Source organism: Heterodontus francisci, chromosome 1 (genome assembly GCF_036365525.1).
Source record: "Heterodontus francisci isolate sHetFra1 chromosome 1, sHetFra1.hap1, whole genome shotgun sequence".
In the NCBI taxonomy this organism is placed as follows: domain Eukaryota; kingdom Metazoa; phylum Chordata; class Chondrichthyes; order Heterodontiformes; family Heterodontidae; genus Heterodontus; species Heterodontus francisci.
In genome coordinates this window covers 94,370,613-94,393,384 of record NC_090371.1, presented here as the reverse complement: position 1 = coordinate 94,393,384, position 22,772 = coordinate 94,370,613, and the positions used below count along the sequence as shown (strand labels likewise).

The 22,772-nt window shown below is 41.7% G+C and overlaps 1 protein-coding gene across 1 annotated transcript in view; it reads right to left on the bottom strand.

Annotated features, from left to right (window-relative positions):
* Positions 1 to 338: 338 nt before the first annotated feature.
* Positions 339 to 22,772, bottom strand: part of itga1 (integrin, alpha 1) — a 292,234-nt gene continuing 269,800 nt past the window's right edge. The window contains exons 29-31 of the mRNA XM_068032751.1: positions 20,135 to 20,230; positions 15,699 to 15,812; positions 339 to 7,939 (exon numbers count right to left, since the gene is read on the bottom strand). Of these exons, the coding sequence (XP_067888852.1) occupies positions 7,901 to 7,939; positions 15,699 to 15,812; positions 20,135 to 20,230 (249 nt within the window). The 3' untranslated portion in view covers positions 339 to 7,900. The remainder of the gene's footprint in view (positions 7,940 to 15,698; positions 15,813 to 20,134; positions 20,231 to 22,772) is intronic.

Below are 22,772 nucleotides of genomic sequence, written 5' to 3'. Positions count from 1 at the left end.
GGGAAATTTATAATGGCCAATTTACCTATCAACTTGCAAGTCTTTGGCATGTGGGAGGAAACCGGAGCACCCGGAGGAAACCCACGCAGACATTGTCTTTGTTCTTCCTGCAACAATCCCCTGATTTGGACTACATTATAAGTATTTTAATCTTCCTGAAATATTTAAGTTATAATGTAAACAATTATTTTATAATACATTTATCAACACTGTTTGTAGTTCATCTTTTTCAACAATTGTTTGCACCAACTGTAAATATCTAGGGCCTTTATTACCAGATAAAAATACAGAAGAATGGAGAAAGTTACAAAACAATTTATTTTGTATATTTAAGCATTTGCTTCAGTTTACAGCACGTAACAGTAAAGTAAAAGGTTTCTGAGTCCAGTGCTTCTATTAGTACATGAAAAGTCAAGAGCTTGAGGTCATCTCTGTTCATATTCACTTCTCAAAGTGTACATCAACTCACTTGGGAGGGGTCCAAAATAACAGGACTTATTTTTCATTTTCACCAGAGTACAGTGTTATAAAATTAAATGTTTTATGTACAGTATTCCATTTTTCCTAATTGGTAGAATTGTAATTTATTTATTCAGAAATCTATGTGCAATTAGGGATGGGTAATAAATGCTGGCCTAGCCAGCGACGCCCACATCCATGAATAAAAAAAAAGCAGAAGACAGATTTCTACCTCAGAAAGATCAGTCATTTATAGTCATACAATCCAGCTGCCCTGTGATATTGTGAAGGGGTTCTATGGAAATTATCAGGGCTGAAACTTTGCACAGTTATGATGGATAGAGTGACTGGTGGAGATTCCAGGAAACAATGGAGGCCCCGAGTGATTTGTAAAGGTAGAACTTATATTCTTCCCTTACAAGACAAATGGAGGGCTAGGGTTGGGAAAACTCTCGAAGCTAGAAATTTCTGCTTCTCAGGCTCCAGGTGGATGCAGTGTTGTGGTTGTGGCCAGTATTCTCAGTGAGGTAAAGGATGCATGTGAGATCCAGGCTAGGCAAGTGGTCCGAACCTCAAAAGAGTAAATTTCTAAAATAATTCACTAAATCATACTCGTTATTCAAGGGGCAGCAGGTGGGAGGATTGCTGGGTTGGGGCTTGGGTTCTTCCACAACACCCTGACCCCCAACTTCCAGGCAGAGCACCACCAGGATTTCTGTGGGTGTGGGGCCAGTGGACTGAATAGATCTATCTGAAGCGGCACATGTACTCATCTGCCATGTGCTAATAAGGTTCCTCTCACATCACTCCACAAATTCTAGCAGGGTAAAAGCTGGAGAGTAATCACATTATGACCATCAGGTTGTAACTCAAACAACTTCAGGGCCAATAGACCTCGTATCCAAATTGACAATATGTTTATATAAGAGTTTAAAATGCTGGTGCAGTTGTAGCATTCTAGCAGCAGTGTTGACATTTTACTACTAGCTTGTCTTATAAATATTATTTATAAAGTATATTAACATCATGGAATGAATACGTCCTGTTGATAATTTCACCAAAAAGGTCAGCACAGGTATAAAAAAGTTTTCCCATTTTGTACTCATGCAAACCTCTTAAAGTCAATTTATTGACAGGAAGCACTTCAGTCTTGAAAATTAAACAATGGATGCAGCTCGGCAATTTCCTTGAAGCTGTTCCTGCTCCACTGCTGTAACTATGCAAAAAGTACAAAGTCTGTTTACACAGATAAGCAGCCATTCCTAATGCACCCTGTGGAGCAGGAGCAGCTCCAAGGAAATTTCCTGCCTTAGTTTAAGAATCGTACAGTGCCATTGGTCCCCAAACTTAAACATTTCTTATAAAGTTAAACTTACATTTACATACATTTGTTACAATTATATTCAATAACATGCTGTGTGATGATATGACTAATGTTGAGGAAGGTGCTGAGTCATTATACAGAATTGTGATTCAGAGGAAAATCATATTCGTATGTGGTCCAGGACTGTACAAGTGGGGAGGTGGTTGCGTAGTGGTGAGGTCACTGAACTAGAAATGCAGAGGCCCAGGTGAATACCCTGGGGACATGGGTTCAAATCCCATCATCTCATCTGGTGAAATTTAAATTCAATTAATTAATAACAATTTGGAATTGAAAGCTAGTCTCAGTAATAGTGCCATGAAACTATCATTGTCATTAAAAAACCATCTGGTTCACTAATGTTATTTAGGGAAGGAAAATTGCTGTCCTTACCTGGCCTGGCCTACATGTGGCTCCAGACCCACAGTAATGTGGTTGACTCTTAACTGCCCTCTGAAATGGCCTTGTAAGTGCCGGCCTTGCCAGAACAACAAAAAAAAAGCTCTTGAGTACAAGAAAATCATTTTACTTGCTGAGCCTTCATTTTAGATATATGAGGTATTTGTTTTAAAGCTAGCAATGAATATGATAATACACAGGGAGCTGATTCTCCCCTGCTATGCCCAAGTTCAGACATTATATATATATATATATATATATACTGGAGGCAGGGGGAAGATTCCTCTGTGTGCAACACAATCATAAACCTGATTATAAAGATCACATCAATTACTTTGATACACTTTGCTAAATCTTCAGAGTCCACCAATAAGTTGCAGTGTGCACAAGATAGTAAATGCAGAGGCAGCAATATGCATCAGTGTGCACAAGTCGGTTTACAGCATTTTATGAAATCGTTCGAGCGAAGTTTGTGTGAGATCAGTGGTGCAGGCAGGATTTGATGGTGTTTGGATATGAGTTTGTCAGACTAAACAAAACTACATCAAAAATTTCACAATAGGGTTCAAACAGAAACATTATTATTTCCATTACTCTAACAAACTGAATACAACAAATGACTTTGGGTGATAGCTATAACATGTGATTTCAATTGAAGCAGAAATCATAGCATGTCTTTAAGGGGTGGCTGATAACAGCATGTTACATTTATATTGTCTAAAGTCAAAATTAACACCAAACAATCTTGTTGGACAAAAAGTTTTAAAGCACAAAGTCATATGTCACTAGTCTATCACCGTAATATCTGGGTGAACAGTTAGAAATGCAAGTTCAACTAACTTTCACTGATCAAATTGCAGAACTGACTAGCTCTGGAAGAACATTTATTCTTTCTTGGTTATATCAACTGATCTAAGGCATATTCTTTTGGAAGAAGCAGTGGCCCTGTCTTGGCCCTAGAATGGGCAGTCGGTAGTTGTGCAGCTGCTTCTTTGGCCTCATCTTGTGGCTGCCAATAAAGCCTCCTGCAAGCATAGAGGTTGGCAAGTGAGATGAGAGACTGGGTATTCCCCCCTTCAGCTTCCAAAATCTCTCTGCACCTGTCCCTTTGCCTTTGAAATGTTGTTTAAAATCTCCCACTTTGAGCAAATTATTGGCCTGCCCTGCTGCTGTGCTCCCAGGAAAGCCCCAGCAAGCATTAAATAGTTGTTGACCCAACAATTTGAGTCCGTCCCTCTTTCCTGGCACTTTTATCTAGAGAAGTGAGCATTCCCCATTGGCAAGGGGAATTGGCTCAATGATATTTTGTTTGCAAAAGAAATATGACTGAATGGAGAATAATGTGTGGAGCAGCATATTTGCATTAATAGCCTGGATATTGCAGTAGGAATATTGGTGAGACTAATGGCGGCCGGAGATGTGCAGTTAATTGTGGAAATCAGGATGCTGCTGTTTGAGTTGTCCTGTTCCTCCAGAAGCTGTGCTGTAACAGCATCTCACTAAGAGACTCAGCATTCACATACATGTAGGGTGTGAATTTTCAGTACTTACCCACTAGATATCAACTAAACATGCCAGAATAAGTTAGGGCTTGTCCATTCAACTGTAAGTGATTCTTTACTGGTGCAATAAGTATTAATTGTTGGCAAACAACCCCTCAGGCACTGAAAATGTACTTTTTAAAGAAAGTGGGTCTCATTCCTTCAGATTGTAGTTATTGTTGTAGATTTTAAAAATATTTTCTTTTTACTTTTTCTTTCCTCTCTCTCTCTCTTACTGCCACCTTTCCTTCCCTCTCAATTTCACTTCCATAATTTGGCATTAAATTAAACATTCTTACTCAGGGTTGTCCAAAATACGGCCCACAGGCCAGAATCCGGCCAAAGGTTTCTATCCAGACTGCCAATTCTTCATAACTTGTGAACAGAAAGGGGCAAGATTGATTTTGTTCCATTTGTGTCCTCCAGCTGTTAGTAGTAAGCGAGTGGAGAGCTGCTGCAGTGTAGCTTGTACCTGAAAAGTCACTCGGGGGCACAGGGGAGGTGGGACACGCTGGGAAGACTGGTGCTGTCAATCAGGGGGTGCTGACCAATGGAAGTGGGGCAGGGGATGGTACTGGCGGAGGGAGGTGATGTATGATTCAGAGTGCAGGGCCGGCGCCAAGCAACAGTGTTTTTCCACTCCTGTTCATGGTGGGTGAAGGGAGGAATTGTTGGAAAAGCAGATGTTGGTAATTTCTTTTACCCAGTATGCCCTATTGTTTTTATGACCAAGGTTTTAGTTGTGTGCTGGGGGAAGTGTCGGTCAGTGAAAGCATCGACTTGTTGGTAGTTTTGTAACTGTTTGGAAGTTAGTTTGTTCTGGTGGATCAGTGTTCAGTGCTCGTGTACATTTTCAAATTTGTCATATGTAACCACCTACCGCAGATCCAAAATGACAGTGACATGAAGAAGCATGACCTTCTGACATTTTTATGGTCAATATGTTCTCTCAGTGTCTTATCAAAATCTATCAAAACATACCCTTTGATTCATTGCGCTATTTGGTAGCACATATTGCTGCAAACAGCTTTTTTCAAGAATGAAAAGCATCAAAAGAAAATCAAGATCACTCCTGACAGATGGACATTTATCCGGATAGTCTGCATTGCTACATCAAGTGTGCTGGCAGACAATGACAACTTGTGCAAGCAAACAAAATGCCAGATATCTCACTAGAATCATTGCAGCATAGTGATGAGAAAGTAAGTTAATAAATTAGTCTTCTCATTTAGAGCTTGTTCACAAAAATGCACATTTTTTATTGTTTTGATTAATAGCAAGATAAATTTCTAATGCCTTTATCTTTCAGAACTTTGCTCACCAGCCCCCTATGCAGGACAAACATTGTAAGGTGGCCCCTCATGTGAAAAGGCTGGATACCCCTGTTCTAGATCATGCGTCTGCTTTCGACTCTGTGGCCTGGATATTAAGGGGGCGGGGGTGAGTTACGTAGGCCAGTTGGGGGTGGGGGGTGGGAAAGGGGGCAATGAGCACAGTGTGTTGGACAAGGGACATATGAAACCAGGTGCTGTGGCCTTTTAAATCTGCAGCATAAGTCTTTTGTCCTTGATAGTTTCCCCATCTGGACGTCAGCTTGATTGGTGATTCGATCCTGGGTGGGGGCTGGGGGGTGGTTGGAGGAGGTGCGGTCAATCCCTGAACCTGAGGGTTTTGTATTGGGTGGAGGGTAGAGGGCGGTCTGAAAAGGGAACAAGGGATTTTGGGGGGTGTGGGGCGGGGGGGGGTGGCAGGGGATAGTACTCTTGCTCCTTCCACAAACAATTCTGTAAAGCCTTCTCCTCCTGCCTCCTAGGAGCAGGTTTGCTGCTTGCTCCTTGTTTTGCCTCCATTAAACCCAGAAGTGGGTGGGTTGATATAAAAGCAGAAAGTGCTGGAAATACTCAGCATATCTAGCAGCATCTGTGGAGAGAGAAACAGAGTTAACGTTCCATGTCTGTGACTGTTATCAGAACGTTAACTTTGTTTCTCTCTCCACAGATGGAGAGATGGATCCAGACTTACTGAGTATTTCCAGCATTTTGTTTTAATTTCAGATTTCCAGCAGCTACAGTATTTTGCTTTTATTTTAGAGGATGGGTTGGTGTCAGATTTCAAATTTTTAAAATTTGTAACATCTGATTCAACTCCCATGTGTCTCAGTAAGGCCTTTTCAATCTAATTGGTTATGTAGACACGCGATTGTTTTCCCTCTGTACACAGGCCTCACATACCCTGTAGAGGACGCCAGGCTGTTCTGGCTCTCGAGTATCTGCAAGTTCCAGTGCAAAAGCCCTCTCCAAACCAGCTTGACTTTCATTTCCCAGTTTAATACCAGTTAACATCTATATCTGCTATAGATTATAAAATATCTAATAATTTGACAAGAAAACTACATTTGATTTTTTTTTCACTTGCAAAGAACTAACACGTGGCACAGGGCAGCACAGCCCCAGCGACATGGGTTCAGTTCTGGGTACTGCCTGTGCGGAGTTTGCAAGTTCTCCCTGTGAACGCGTGGGTTTCTGCTGGGTGCTCCGGTTTCCTCCCACAGCCAAAGACTTGCAGGTTAATAGGTAAATTGGCCATTGTAAATTGCCCCTAGTGTAGGTAGGTGGTAGGAGAATGGTGGGGATGTGGTAGGGAATATGGGATTAATGTAGGATTAGTATAAAATGGGTGGTTGTTGGTTGGCACAGACTCGGTGGGCCCAAGGGCCTGTTTCAGTGCTGTATCTCTAAAAAAACACATGTTTCTGCATTCTCCTTATTTTTGATTGCAATAGGATTTAACCCTACTCTTCAATGCTCTATCTATCAGGAATCTATGCCTTAGATTCTGCTCTTGTTTGCCAGGTGAGGGCATGTATTACCATTTAAATGTCTCTGGTGGGCTAGGAACACATTTGAGCATCCCTCCCTAATGCCACATCCCAACCAACTCCTCAATGAAAAAGTCAGAAGTTCAGTGGAGGATATCTGAGTTAAGAGAAAGGTTGCCATGTTATTCCCCCACCCCACCCACCATGAAAAAAGCTAGGTCGCTTCAAAATTTTAAAATAAATTTAGGTCAAATCACTGTTCTCTATCCCAGCCTGGATGCCAAGGGGAACTCTACATCTGCTGGTGGACAGTAAGGTAAGCTTCAACTATCTAGGCTGACCTTCTGTCAGATCCCAAAGAAGTTTCTTTCCCCAAACTTACAATGATGGCCAGTGGAAACCTATGCATAGCATCCAGCTTTTCTGACTGATTACCACGACGATATGGCCTGCTATATTTCTGTTTGATAAGTTTCCCTCTTCCAGTCTATCATTGTTGCTCTTCATTGATCTTTATCCTTCTGAGTTTCCAAATTTGTTTTATTTTCTCAATATCGGTAGCTCAAAATCCTGTCCTTTCTTGTCATCTGTCCTTCAGTATCAATGCACATTGCACTCATTATATACAATCATTCTTTTAATCACATGTCTGATTGGTTATCTATTTGCTCTAGAAGTAAACAGGTTGGAAAATTCAAATTATGTACACCTCCTACCATCAATAAGGTCATATTCAGCTGCCGTTAAAAAAAGCTCTATTCAAAAGAAATATATGTTTATGTTTGCCTGTAAATATCACATTGTTTGACAACACTTTTAAACCTACAAATTTAAAAAGCATCTGCCAGCATATGCAGTCACAACGTGACAATTGAGCAGGATCTTTAAAACTGACAATACCAAAAAAAATCTACATTCCCTCAGCAATGTACAGATTATCTTTAAAAATATCAGCAAAATGAGCAGTGATCATTATCTGTTTTAATAAAAATAACTAGTCCACAGGAGGACAGGTGAAACTGCGCAGTACTTAAAATAATCAGTTTGAATGGTGCATAAGAGTGTGAGAATTTCAAATAGTTTATAATGCATAAATATGTTTTTAGTAATATATAAAAATGTTAAATATATACATTGTATTAACGAATGAACGAATGAAGAGATTTTGGATAACATTTTTCTCATGCATGACACTGTAAATTATTTTCATCATGAACATAATTTTACAACTTTTATTGTTTCTCCCATGATGCAATTGGAATTTAGTGACCTACAAAGATCTTGTCTTCCACTGTGCTTCCAATATCCTTTTGTGACTTTTCACATTTTTTCTTTTAAAGGCCTTCTGAAAAATCCAGCCTGCAAGTAAAAAAAAATTGCAATTGTCAACAAAACATGCTCTGCCAAGTGATAATTTTCAATTCATCGGTTGGAAACTTACATCAAATTTAAAAAAGAAAAGCTGGAATATTAGACCATTTTTACAAAGACTTGGCCACAGCTAAAAATGACCATCACCATTTGCATTTGAACACCTTGCACATTCCAAGACATCAAAGTGGAGACACATGTCTGATAAGTCTATACCCAAAACAATGGCTTGCTCTATTGATTGAACTACCTCAGATTGCTTTCATTAACAAGGCATTCAAAGCCATCCTGAGACATCAACGCTGAAAGGACGAACCTCTCCAGGTGTGAACATTAACACCATGAGGCCTGAGACTGAAATTCCTAAACTTGAATCTCATTGGAAGGTACCAGAGAATACTCTGAGACAGTCATGTGACCATCTGTCCGTTTCTGTGAAAGCAAGGAATTTCCCTTGGACAAGGCAGACAAGCCAGAGACTCAAACTGCGAAAAGGGCAGAAGGCCTCTCTCTCTCTCTCTCTAGAAGGCCTGGTGGGGCTTGCGAAGCCTAGCTACCAATTGCTGGATCCAAGAAAAAGACATCAGAGGAAGAATGCCACCTACAGTTGTGCCTCCAAGAAAACCCTGAGCCAGGTGGGCCAGCCATGAAGTGCACTTCTACCAGCCAAAGATTTCAAGAACATAACTTCAGCTGGAAGACAACGGAATCACCCAACCCAACAGACTGTGTATTAATTTTTATTTGTTCTGGACTCTAATCCAACCACAACTCTATTCATCATCACTTTGTAATCTATTTGCGTGTGTGATTCTCAGTGTGTGTGTGTGTAAATGTGCAGCATAATTTTATTATTTTATTTAGATTGGGTTTAGATTGTTAAGTATAATAAACTCACCTGTTACTTGTTTAAACTCAAGAAAACCTGTCCAATGGGTCAATTGGTTCTTTTACGATCACAGCAAAGGTAAAAGGTAAAACACTCACTGGAGTGGTAATCACATCCACTATTTAATAAGGAATAAAACCCTGCTGCGGTCAAATAAGAGGAAGGACAAGAGGGGAGCCTTGTGATCCCTCCTCATCTGGCTGCAACACAACCATCATGAAAACAATCACTACTTTACAATGAAAGCAAAATACTGCGGATGCTGGAAATCTGAAATAAAAACAGAAAGTGCTGGAAATACTCAACAGGTTTGGCAGCATCAGTGGAGAGAGAAGCCAGTAGTTAGAAGTTAATAGGCAGAAGTTTTCAGATGTAGGAATTGCCAAATGTTGGATTACACATGCGTATGTAGCACCAACGGTTTGGAGAATGTTTTTTTTTTAAATCAAGGAGCCTGGGCCTTGTGGTAGACATTTAAAAGTAAAAAAAAAATTATGTTGACATATGCAAATTATTGCAGCCTCTGCCCTTTCCATAATGAACCACATACAGTATTACATTCAATGTGTTATGAAAGTGACTCTTCTGTTAAAAATATTTTTTTTAAAAAAGGGGATTTATAATTAAGCTAAAATCAATGTTTAATATCAAGGGGACAGTATAGACTGGATTAGCAACAGTGTGTTACCGTTTGTCATCTGGCTCGGGCTACGCTTATGGCAGAAGCCGTAGCAACAGGGGCAGAAAATTGACAACTCTCCTTTGATTGGACAAGCCTAGTAGCAGGCACAGAACATCTGGCTGGGAAAAAAAAACTGTAAAGCTGTTTGGCTGTTAGTGAGTGCGTGCATCAAGCCTGAAGAAGTCAAGAAAGAAAAGACCACAATCCAGCTTCGTTTAGGAAAATAGAACATAGAACATAGAACAGTACAGCACAGTACAGGCCCTTCGGCCCACGATGTTGTGCCGAACCTTTAACCTACTCTAAGATCAAACTAACTACCTACCCTTCATTCTACTATCATCCATGTACCTATCCAAGAGTCGCTTAAATGCCCCTAACGTATCTGCTTCTACTACCACCGCTGGCAGCGCATTCCACGCACCCACCACTCTCTGTGTAAAGAACCTACCTCTGACATCTCCCCGAAACCGTCCTCCAATCACCTTAAAATTATGCCCCCTGGTGATAGCCCTTTCCACCTTGGGAAAAAGTCTCTGGCTATCCACTCTATCTATGCCTCTCATCATCTTGTACCCCTCTATCAAGTCACCTCTCATCCTTCTTCACTCCAATGAGAATATCCAATATCTCTGAAGCATCCTGTGAAATCCACTGTGAATTTGTCTTGTTTCCTGTATTTCAAGAAGGCCTGCTAAATTACTTTCAATGCCATCTGGAGAGAACTAATTTCTGGAAGATTCTAAGGATCCTAAAGATTCGTGTGCTCAGAAGGTTGGACTGTATGTCAGTTTGGAACAACATATCTCATCTGCTGTTTACTTCAAAACATGAGCAAGTGATCTATTTGTGTTTTTTTGCCTGTCACAGAGCTCTGATCTAAAAATACTTTTTTACTTTTTTTGTTTAACCGATTTATGTATAGGTATATATGGATATATATGTGTGAGAGTGTGAGTGTGAAGGGACTAAGGTTAAAAAGGGACTTTAAAAATCAGTTAAGGTAGAAAAAAGAGGACTTTTAAAAAATTTAATGTTGGATATTTAAAAATTTGATCTATGTGCTATTGTTTTACTTCATTACTAGTTAAGACTTGTTTTATTATAAACTGTTAATTTTGTTATTCAGTAAAGAAACCTGGTTTAGTGTGTTCTATTCTGGGGGAAAACATAGTGTATCCGATTGATTGTTTCATCAAGGGGAAAATTTAAAGAATACGTTGTGACTTGTGGAGAAGTGAGACTGAATTAACAGTGTACTCCTCCCGCCTTAGACGTTACAAGTGACAATGCCACTCAAGCAACTGATAAGGCAGCAAAGGATTTAAGGTGCCCAGAACAGCCCTGCAAAGGAACAGAGGTAATTTATTTTAAGTCTTGGTTAAGGCCTAATAAGGTTAGTGATTGGGGCTGTTATGGAGGGAGGAGTGCCCGCTACTAGACCTCGCCCTTCTTGCAGTGTCTTAGGTTCTTACTACTGCTGTTACAAGGAGTATTGCCACCTTTTCCTTGGGATCTCTGGGAAATTACTCGGGAGACGGTGGTATAGTGGTAATGTCACTCAACTAGTAATCCAGAGCCTAGGCTAATGCTCTGGGGATATGGGTTCGAATCCCAATATGGCAGATGGTGAAATTTGAATCCAATTAATAACCAAAAAGGTAACCTATGTGTAGGGGTGGAAGATGTTGGTATTGCTGTTAATGAATACTTTGCGTCTGTCCTTGCAAATGAGGGGGACGATGCAGATATTGTAGTTAAGGAAGAGGGGTGTGAAGTATTGGATATGATTAACATAGGGAGAGGGTGGGGGGGGTTCTGCAACTCACTGCCTGAAAGGGTAGTTCAGGCAGAAACCCTCAACTCATTCAAAAGAAGTCGGATATGCACCTCAAGTGCCGTAATGTGCAGGGCTACAGACCAAATGCTGGAAGGTGGGATTAGAATGTGTAGGATGTTTTTCAGCTGGCACAAACACGATGGGCCAAGTGGCCTCTTTCTGTGCCATAAACCTTCTATGATTCTATGAATAAATCTGGAATTAAAAAAAAGCTAGTTTAATAGTGACCATGAAACCATTGTCGATTTTTGTAAAAACCCATCTGGTCCACTTTTAGGGAGGAAATCTGCCATCCTTACCTGGTCTGGCCTACATGTGACTCCAGGCCCACAGCAATGTGGCTGACTTTTAAAATGCCCTCTGAAATGGCCTAGCAAGCCACTCACTCAGTTCAAGGGCAATTAGGGATGGGCAATAAATGCTGGCCTAGCCAGCAACAACCACATCCCACAAAACAAATATTAAAAAAAGTGCTTAGCAGGGTAATGGGGTAGCTTGCTGGACAATGCCACCCTACCAACATTCAAATGTGGCAGGCAGGGAATGGGCAGCCAGAGCTGCGACGAAGGGAACTTGATGAGGTGGGAATGTGGCTGTGGACCTCACAACCTTAATCTTGTCGCAGCTCAATTTTGTATGGGAAAGTTGAGCCATATTGTGAACACTGCCCAATTGAAATCATGGGGAAATGTACTGTGTGGATGGAATAATGCAGAGCTAAAAGCAAAATAAAGCATAGTCCACCGCTGTGATATTGTGCAGCATATCGCATCAGATTAATGATATTTCAAAGATTTCAGAAGGCGATGCATAACTTATGTTGTAATTTTTAAAAATATTCTCTTTTACATTATTTTCTAGTGGTATGAACCATGTTATGCTGCAAGTATCAACTTTTTAAATCACAGCCTAGCAATTGGATCATGCCCGAATTGAAATGCTCGCTCTATGTGCCTAAACGAGCTGGTCCGCCAGCCTCATTAGGATAGCACCAGTGAGCTGCAGGAGTCAGTTGTGACCCCTGAGGTAGCTGGCCAATTAAGTTCATGAAATGCTGGCCTTTATTACTCTATTCAAACAGCCGAACAACTTCAAGTCAAAGGTGGACCAGGTGGTGGCCAACTAAATACGAATTTCACTCACTGTCCCATAACCCATTTCTCACCTGGCTTCACGAAAATACTGTGGCCTGCTGCTGGCCCAAGTCAGGAATAACTGTCCTGTCACCACCCAGACCTGACCTGCTGGTGGGACGATACCCCATCCTCCCATGATTAGTGAGCCACAGCAGAATGCTTGTTTAGTGCCCACAGTTTGCTGGATACATTCAAATGGGAGCCAAACCTGAAAATGAAAAGATATAGGCGGAAAACTTCAACTTCCACCTTAAACGGAAGGAGAAGGTTCCCTCCTCCATCTCATACTACCTAATTACCGCTTTCATCAAAGAACTACCTAAACTCTCTTGAATTTATGGACACAGCATTGTTTTTCTTGACAATCTGTTCCATATACTTCCTACCCTCTGTGTTAAATCTTGTGGGGGTGGCTTTCAAAGACCCCTTCAGATGGTGAAGAACCCCCGAGGTGGGCAAGAGGGAGTCTTGAACTAAAATGCTATTTTAGTCTGTGCTTAGTACAAGGTGCCATCTTGGTAAGGGAGTCGTAGCATATGCTAGAAGAGGTCACCCGGGGGATTATTAAGAAGCTAATTACTACTTAAATTGCCTGCTAGTGCTCATTAATGAGACTGGTGGATAGCACTTGACCTAACACCCCATCTGAACAGCACCCATCTGAATAGGACTAAAGTTGTTGCTGATGGCTTCGAGCACTACTTAAAGGTATATCAGCTTTTACAGTTCACATGCTGCTGGATGTTTAAGGAAGACTTACGAAACACATTGGGAGACTTTCTAGGACACCCTGTCACGACTTCACCAAAACTCTAACAATATTCATTTCAAAAATTCGTCAAGGACTTCACCTAAAAAGAGTAGCTGCTGTGATACTGTGCCTCACTAGGAGAAAGGGAATGTTTGGTCATGGGCATCTTGCTTGGGGTTCCCCTTAATCTGCAGGAGGAATGGTAGGAGGACATGAAGCTAGGTAGAGTAGCACCAGCTGCTACAGGAAAGAGGGACAGGAGAGCGAGCTGGAGTCGGCTGTGGCTCATTTGATAGCATTCTCATCTCTAACTCAGAAGATTGTGAGTTCAAATGAGACTCCAGAGGTTTGAACACAAAAATCTAGGCTGACACTCCAGTGCAGTGCTGAAGGACTAATGCACTATTGAAAGTGCTGTTTTTTGGATGAGATGTTAAACAGAGGCCCTGTCTGCCCTCCCAGGTGGATGTAAAAGATCCCATGGTACTATTTTGAAGAGGGTAAGGGAAGTTATCTCTGGCGTTCTGGCCAATATTTATTCCTCAGTCAACATCACAGAAACAGAGTAGAATTTTCTTCTTGATATGGGGGAAGAGAATGGAGGTGAGCAGGAGTGTAATTTCAAGTTACCAGCCAGAGGGCTAGTTTGCCGACACCACCCAGCCCCTAAAGCATTTTTCCTGCGGTCGGATCAGGGGTAGAACGGTGACCCCCTGCAATTAAGGCCAATTATCAGACTGGAAATTTTCATTCGGCCTGCAGGCCTCTCGTGTGTTGGAGGCACGGCAGCTGCCTGCTCTCCCAGCAGCAGACCTGGGGCCAGTGCTCCAAGGTAGGCTCTGAGCCCGTACCCCGGTGCCCCCGCCCCACCCCCGGCCTATCTGGCCCCAGCTGCAGCCACGGGCCATCCTGTGGAGGGGTTTTCCCTCCACAATGTTGGCCCAGGAGCTGTGGCCATTTATTATTTCATTATGTTTAAAGTTGCTGAGAAGGTATCTCAAGATGGAAGCGCCCTCTCTCTCCCTTACCTGCAATGGCAGGCTGCAGCTCCTTCTGTGCTGGAGGGTCTCCTATTGGCCCTCCAGCTTCAAGAGCATGCTCACCATCCTTAATTGGAAGGCAAGTGTGTTCTCTAGCCAATAATTGGACAATTTAGGGAAACTCGCTGTTGGGTGACTGTTCCCGGCACATTGCGGGGTCAGTACTCCCATTTGACCCTGACGTTGGGATCCTGACCCAAAATGCAAAATCCTGCCCAGATTATTTGGTCATCATCACATAGCTGTTTGAGAGAGGTTGCTGCAAACTCACTGTTTGCTGTGTTTCTTATACTACAACAGTGACTACACTTCAAAAAGTACTTCCTTGTCTCTAAATCACTTAGGGACATCCTGAGGTTGCGAAAGGTTCTATATAAATGCAAGTTTTTCTTTTTTCCTTTCCCCCCTGTGGGTGCAGGACATCCTTCCTCCTTTGGACCCCCTTCACCAGGACCTCCAGTGCAATGTCTGAGAACCTGTGCACACTTTCACTCAGTCCCTGAGTCATTCGGCAATGTGCTGCTGTATGTCAGCCTGCACACTCCACACCTTCAGTGGAAGAGGATGCGCAGAGCCCACAAATCCAGCTCCATGAAAATTGTTTCTGATCAGTGCTTGAGTGCTAAATCTGCAGCACCTCGAGGCAAATTCAGATTATGACAATTATCGATTAGGATCAAAACTGTTTTATTTAGCATCCATTTAGTACATGTTTTCACCTTTTCACCAAAATAACCACCAAAATGTCTATCAGCCATTTCACTTCTGAGCTTCATTAGGTTTCAGTTTAATGTATCTTTAGGTATTGTTCCAGGTCAGGAATGTTCAAACTGTAGCCCATGGGCCACATACATCCCTCAAGCTCATGTAATCTAGCCCTCAAATCCCATGCAACTATTTGCATTTATATTTCTTGTTTTTTTTGTCTGTTTGAATGTCATGGCCTGAGTGTTTGGAAAAAGCTGCTGCTGGATAAATTCTAAATCAGAACAAGATCTGATATCATGATATGTTAGTGGGGAGATGGTTTTAAAGTTTAAAAGTCAGAGCTCAGGAGGCTGCTAGCAGAGCTGGCTATAGCATACTCGAATACACATTCGGGATACATCTGCACCCCCTACACAATGAATCCCTGTCAGACATTAAAACCCGAGTGCAAACTGTGATAGAAAGTATCAGTATTTATATTGCTCACGCTGTCTTGACTCCTGCTGAGAGTATTTTTTAAATGCTATAATATTTTGATCCAATGGTTGTATGCAGTTTTTCTTTCATCAAGTGGTCCCAGGAAGTGGTGATAAGAGGGGCAAATGGAAGAAAAATTGACTGGGAGGCTAGACCCTGCATTTTGTAATTGCTGTAAAGGGGAGGTTGCAATGAAATTTACGCATAATACAAGATGCACTTACCTTCCACAGTGCAAATATTGCAAGTGCTAGAAGAAGCAGGCCAGCAAGAACACTCAGTATAATCACCCAGATTGGAACACCTCCATGGGACTCTTTTGACACAGTTAAAGTCACCTGCAAGTTGTAAGCATTTCATTAACATTTGGTTAAATTAAGCTAAGGATAAGCGTTCTGAACATCATGAATAATCTTAATATTTAATTCTACATATTCAAATGATAAGGAAATAAATATGACTGACGGGAGCTAGACTTTTAAAACTGGATAAGTATCATGTGGCCAGTTCCAGAATTACCATCCTATATTTTACTTCTTATATCCCGTCATCATATCCTCCACCAAAACATTATCCAGCTGTCTTCTGAATTTCCTTCCACTGCCTCTGTTCGCTGTTTACATTCAACATGGTGAAACTGAAACATTTAGTCAACTTTCCCTTTCTGAGCTTTGAGTTGTGCTCTTGCCTGTAGAATTTTTTGTTCTTTGTCATACAAATGAATTTTTTCTCCATGGTTTCTCCTGGATTCACTTAGTTCTAAATAGCAACTCTAAACATCACACTCAAATAAAGGTCATGCATTTAGTAAAAGCTAAAGTGTTTGCTTGGAGCTGAAGTGGAAGATTATTAACACTGAGCTTTATTAAGACCCCTTTTGTAGTATAGTGAGGTAGGAAAATGCAGAAATAGGGCATGATATAAAATATGCCAAGGCAGAAAGATCATGGGAAACGATATCAGACTTTATAATACTTGCAGCTACTAAAAAGCTAGGAACTTTAAATTGCTCACACAATCTAAAAGAGCAGATAAGAGGCCACAGGATATAGCAGATTGAGATCAGAGGAAGTAGAACAATGGTGAATATGGAGAACTTTACGTGATCATGTCTAGGCTAATGCAGCTAACATGGAATGCATGTGATTGGTCGAGAAAAGCAAGCACAGAGCATGACCACCATGGGGATTAGCATGATTGGGCACTGGAAGGGGTTAGTTGGATAACAGCCAGGATAAAAGAGACCCTCCCGATCGCGCCTGTGTGGTGGAGAAGAACCAGAGATCAGAAGACAGGAAATGAGAGAGAAAGAGAAAGAAGCCTGAAGACCAAAGAAGCAAGAGGAGACGGCATTCTTCCAAGAAGACTTAATACGGGTGCTATAGCCCATTGTGATGAAAACCCTACGTGCCAAATCATGTGGACCTTTGCCTGAGCCTTCTACTGGACATTGTTACAAATAACTTTTACAAACAGAGCAGCTAGCAGCCAAGATGGCCACACACAATTTGCATATGAAAAAAACAAAGGATTAAGATGGAGGCAGATGTGATTACTCAGCCTAGCCAGAACAATGGGGTGCTTTCTGATTCATTTATCTGAGATAGCGTTGTCAATGTTGATCATCAAAAGCCATCAACACCATTGACTTTGAATGAGCCAACCCCCCCACCCGCCCACACACACCAAGTACGTCTGAACAACTCGAGAACAGCCTTGAATTTCAGAGACCATTCTGGAAGATTCTGATTCAAACACAAAGGGGTGGTGTCATGTGACTGCTTGTGCACCCCTGGGAGTTTGTGCGGTGACTCAGAAGGCAGACAGTAACTGTAAATCATCAAAGGAACAGCATTTCTCTCTCTCCCTCTCTCTCTCCAGTAGAGATCCAGAGAAGCCTCAAGCTGCAGCTGGTGGAAGACATGTCTACAGACCCAGCACAGACACGATGGGCCAAGTGACCTCTTTCTGTGCCTTAAACTTTCTATGATCCTTACAGTCAGCAACCTGAGGGCAAGAATAAATCCCCTCTTCTGCCTTCCAGAACCTGAGAAGACCAACCCGTACACGTGTTCTAGCGAGGACCTCAGGACTACGACTTCAGCTAAGGACTCTGGGACTAAGCTTCAGTATTTAAATTCCCTCTGTAATGTGTGTGTGTGTGTGTGTGTGTGTGTGTGTGTGTGTGTGTGTGTGTGTGTGTGTGTGTGTGTGTGTGTGTGTGTGTGTGTGTGTGTGTGTGGATGTGCAGCATGTTTTAGTCGTTTTTAATCAGTTTAGAGTGATAAGAATAATAAACTTGCAACTTGCTTGTTTAAACTCAAGAAAACCTGTTTGATTGGTTCATTTGCATTAACTTAGAGGAACAGGAGCAAGAGTTCACTGAGGTGGTAAGTTAAATCACTGTGTGAAAAGGATAAACCCTGTTGCAATCAAACCGCAGAAGGGGCGTAAGGGAGCCTGAGACCCCCTCCTCACCTGGTTGTAACACCGCATTAAACTGAAAATCATTGCCAGAGTTTATTGTCATCTGCATGAAACTTAATAAATTTGTTCTGACTTTGCCTCAATAAAGTAGTTTTACAACTGAACTTTGTTGCCACGTGCGTTCCTGTAAGGGGGACAAACCTTACAAAATTACAGAAAGCCTGAATCTTCCACTATTGCAGAATTTCATTATATATTTGGCACGGCAGATTTCAGCCAACATGAAGGATACAATTTTTACTTCAGCCAGTTTCCTAGCAGCTCGTCACTTTGTATAATTTAGATGCACTCTCCTAGCTTTGCAGGGGAATTATATCTGGCAGAGTGGGTTCAGGAGGTGGGGGGCAGATGGGTCAGAGGGAGAAAATGCTTGGAACAGCAGTCAGAGATAGCCTTGATTGACAACATGGGAGTGGTCACTAAAGTTGATTAGGTCGAACATGTACATGAGTAGGAGAGCTTGCACGGAGAATTGTTAATTTAGGAATATGAGTGTTTGCTCGGAGCGGAAGCAAATAATGACAAGACTGAAAGATGACAGTGTGGGAGTAACATGGGTCTGATTCTATGGCACAAATACTTCTCAGCAGTTATTATGAAGGTGCTCATTATAGATGTTAGTGGGAGTACAGAAGAACACTGTTCAACATCCCATTCCTGTAGGCTGGCCAGCTGCCACTTCCTGTCAGCATTGGGCCGGAGATTGATGAGGCCCAGTCTCCTGGGCCATACACTGCCAAGGTCAGAATGGTTTGCTATTCACCTTGATCCTGCTCACGTGACTCTCGCATCAAGTTCAAGTCGGGGCTTAAGTGACTGACCTCTCATGGCTGTTAATAGGAGTTGCGCATCATGCTAATAGAGAGTTACAGCAGCATATTATATAGTATTGCAATGAGGGTATAATTCCCCTTCTGATGTTTCGCCATGCCCTTTCCACATTTCTCATCTGCCCCACAAAGAACATCCTCCCACAATGTTACAAATCCCAGTTTTCCTATGGAGAGGATAAGACTATTTTCCTTTCATTTCAGCTTGTGGAAATCATCAGCTCCGTATGTAAAAGTAGCATCTTCAATTCCCTTAGTTCCTATTTCCAGATGCATTTTGGCTGCCTCCCCAACACAAGCTCATTACTTCCATCTTCCCTTCTTGGCCCTTCCCAGGCACTTCTGTCTTCTCTACTCTCCCAGATAAGCCACCTTTCATTTCACCCCTCTCAGGTACTTTGCCTCTCCTAACATCCCTACCTCAGCCTATCACTGCTCTTCATCCTGTATTTTTTCCTGCAACTGTACAGGCTAGACTTCCCTCTGAACAAGCCCACGACTACCTTCTGTGCTTCTTTTAGCATTCTACAAAGACTCCATTGTGAAACCCATCACTGCCTGGTTAAGAACAGTAATCCCAACTGCCCCATAATCCTTTCTCTCCAGTCTTCACAACCAACTGGTTGTGAACATTGCCGACCTTCTTCCCATTCCATTCATGCCACCCACCACTACCTCTTGGAGCAGTCACTGCCCTTCTCCGCAGTTCCCTCCAGAACATTTGTTCACTCGTGCACAAGACCCAAGCCATCCACAATCTTATTGTGCATGATTTGTTGACATCCTGGCTTTGAATGAAATCTAACTCACTGGTGGCAATATCTTGCCTCTTACTCTAACCCTGCCTGATTATACTTTCCATCTCCTGGTCTGCCCAATTCACCACAGTGGCAGCATAGTTCTCATCAGCAAATTACACTTTGACCTCTCCCCTATTCTCCTTCGAGCGCCCAACTCTGTTCCATCACTTTTGCCTCTCTTTTGATACTTTGATTGTCTACTGCCCTCAAGCCCCATCTTGAGTTCCTCTCTGAGGTACTTTCCTTCTTGTCTCAGCTTCCACACTGAATGACTCCTTATACTCAGTGATTACAATCTCCATCTTAGTTGACTGTATCCACAGGGGGATTTCTACAGGGATTTGCCCACATATACACCATAGCTTCAGTGGAAGAGCCATAGAAACCTAGACACTGTTTATATCTTATCCTTGGCATTTTTGTGGTTCATTTTCTGAGGTTATGATGGACAAACAAGCCTTTAATGAGAGCCAGCTGGTGTCAAAACCCAAATCCTCAGAAGCCATAGGTAATGATAAATAAAGTAAGAAGATAACTACTCACAGTCCTTCTTTCCATTGCTTTGCTCAGTACTACTAGCGGCGAGTCTTCAATTGTGAGAGTCGCAGTTATAATTAAGCCTATTGAATTAAAATTTGCCTGTAATTAAAAAAAAGATTATGTCTTAGAATAGTTAAAGATATTGCAGTTTCAGTTTGGTTGTTTTGTTGCTGCTAAGTGAGACCTGAGTAACCACACAATTCTAACAGTACAAAGCTGACTTCATGATTTTACCAGATGCTAAATAGATTTATAGGGGTGAGAAAATGGCCTAAACAAGGCTTTGTAACGAGAAGGTTATAGAGCAGTTTGACTTGAATTTGAAACTACTGCTATTTTACGTTTAGCTAAAAGGAAGGAAGGAATACATCACTACCACAAGTCTGTTTATCACCACTGAGCTAACAAGAAGTTAGCAGATGCACTATTATCACTATAACATGTTATTGTCCTCCATTCAGTGCTAGACTATTAGTGATTCTAATAGAGCTATTAGGAACTGGATGCTCCATGGAACAAAAACAAGAAATGCTGGAATCACTCAGCAGGTCTGGCAGCATCTGTGGAAAGAGAAGCAGAGTTAACGTTTCGGGTCAGTGACCCTTCTTCGGAACTGACAAATATTAGAAAAGTCACAGATTATAAGCAAGTGAGGTGGGGGTGGGGCAAGAGATAACAAAGGAAAAGGTGCAGATTGGACCAGGCCACATAGCTGACCAAAAGGTCACGGAGCAAAGGCAAACAATATGTTAATGGTGTGTTGAAAGACAAAGCATTAGTACAGATTAGGTGTGAATATACTGAATATTCAGTATATTCACACCTAATCTGTACTAATGCTTTGTCTTTCAACACACCATTAACATATTGTTTGCCTTTGCTCCGTGACCTTTTGGTCAGCTATGTGGCCTGGTCCAATCTGCACCTTTTCCTTTGTTATCTCTTGCCCAACCCCCACCTCACTTGTTTATAATCTGTGACTTTTCTAATATTTGTCAGTTCCGAAGAAGGGTCACTGACCCGAAACGTTAACTCTGCTTCTCTTTCCACAGATGTTGCCAGACCTGCTGAGTGATTCCAGCATTTCTTGTTTTTGTTTCAGATTTCCAGCATCCGCAGTATTTTGCTTTTATATGGATGCTCCATGGGACTGCCAACTGAAAAAAACTACCAATACACATCTCTGTAATTCAGTCTTGGAACTCCTCACCTAATATTATCGTGCATATACACTTTTATTAATTCACAGAATATTGCTGAAAAGCCCAGCTTGCTAGGCCATTTCAGAGGGCAGCTTAGATTGCTGTGGGTCTGGAGTGACATATAGGCCAAACTAAGGAAGGACAGCAGATTTCCTTCTCTAAAGGACCTTTGTGAACCAGATGGATTTTTAGAACAATCTGATAGTAATGGTGACCATGAAACTGATATTAGTTTTTATTCCAGATTTATTTAATTAACTGAATTGAACTCACGAACTGGGATATGAACTCATGTCTCTGGATCATTAGTCCAGGCCTCTGCATTACCAGTAACAATCTCTATGCCACTGTATCCACACCCACACATCATGCTGTACATAAAATAGCAGATGGCATTATTATTCATATATTATTATTCATATTATCAACAATAACAACAACAACTTGCATTTATATAGAACCTTCAAGGTCGAAAAACATCCCAAGGAGCTTCACAGAAGCATAATCAGACATAAATTGACACTAAATTAAAGGAGATGTAGAAGACGGGTGATAAAAAAAAAACTTGGTCAAAGAAGTAGGCTTTAAGGAAGGTTTTAAATGAGGAGAGAGAACTGGAGAGGCAGAGAGGTGTAGGATGGGAATTCTAAAGCTTAGGGCTTCAGGTGGGGTGAAGGGAGTGGAGGATGCACAAGAAGCCAGAGTTGGAGGAACACAGAGTTCTTGGAAGGTTGTAAGGCTGGAGGATGTTAGAGATAGGGAGGGGCAAGGCCATGAACAGAATTTAAAATGAGGAGAAATTTTTTAAACTGGAGGTAAAAGCAAAATATGCAGATGCTGGAAATCTGAAATAAAAACAGAAGGTGCTGGAAATACTCAGCAGGTCAGGATGTTGCCTGAAATTGGAGGCATTGTGGGGACTGAGGCACTGAGCACAGGGGTGATGAGTGAGCTAGACATAGTGCAGGTTAGGATAAGGACAGCAAGGTTTTTTGAATGAAATAAAAATAGTAAATGCTAGAAATATTCAGCAGGGCTGGCAGCATCTTGGAGAAAGAACCAGAGTTAATGTTTCAGGTTGATGACCTTTCTACAGAATTTTGGATGAGCTGGAGGGCAGAGGATGGGAGGCCAGCCAGTAGAGCATCAGAATACTCAAATCCAGAGGTGACAAAGGCATGGATGAGGGTTTTGACAGAAGCTTAAGTTAAGGCAGGAGTAGAGACAGGCAATGTTACAGAGCTGGAATTAGACGGTTTTAGTCATGGAGAGGATGTGGGATCAGAAACTGAGCTCACCATGCTATTTAAAAGCAAAGCAATTAAACTGAACCAAATTTAGATATTCAGCAAATTAATTTGAATTTCCACAGTTTGGGTTATTTTGTGTTTTGGATTTGCTTTGATTCTGATTGTTACAAAAGAGAACTGACAAGAACA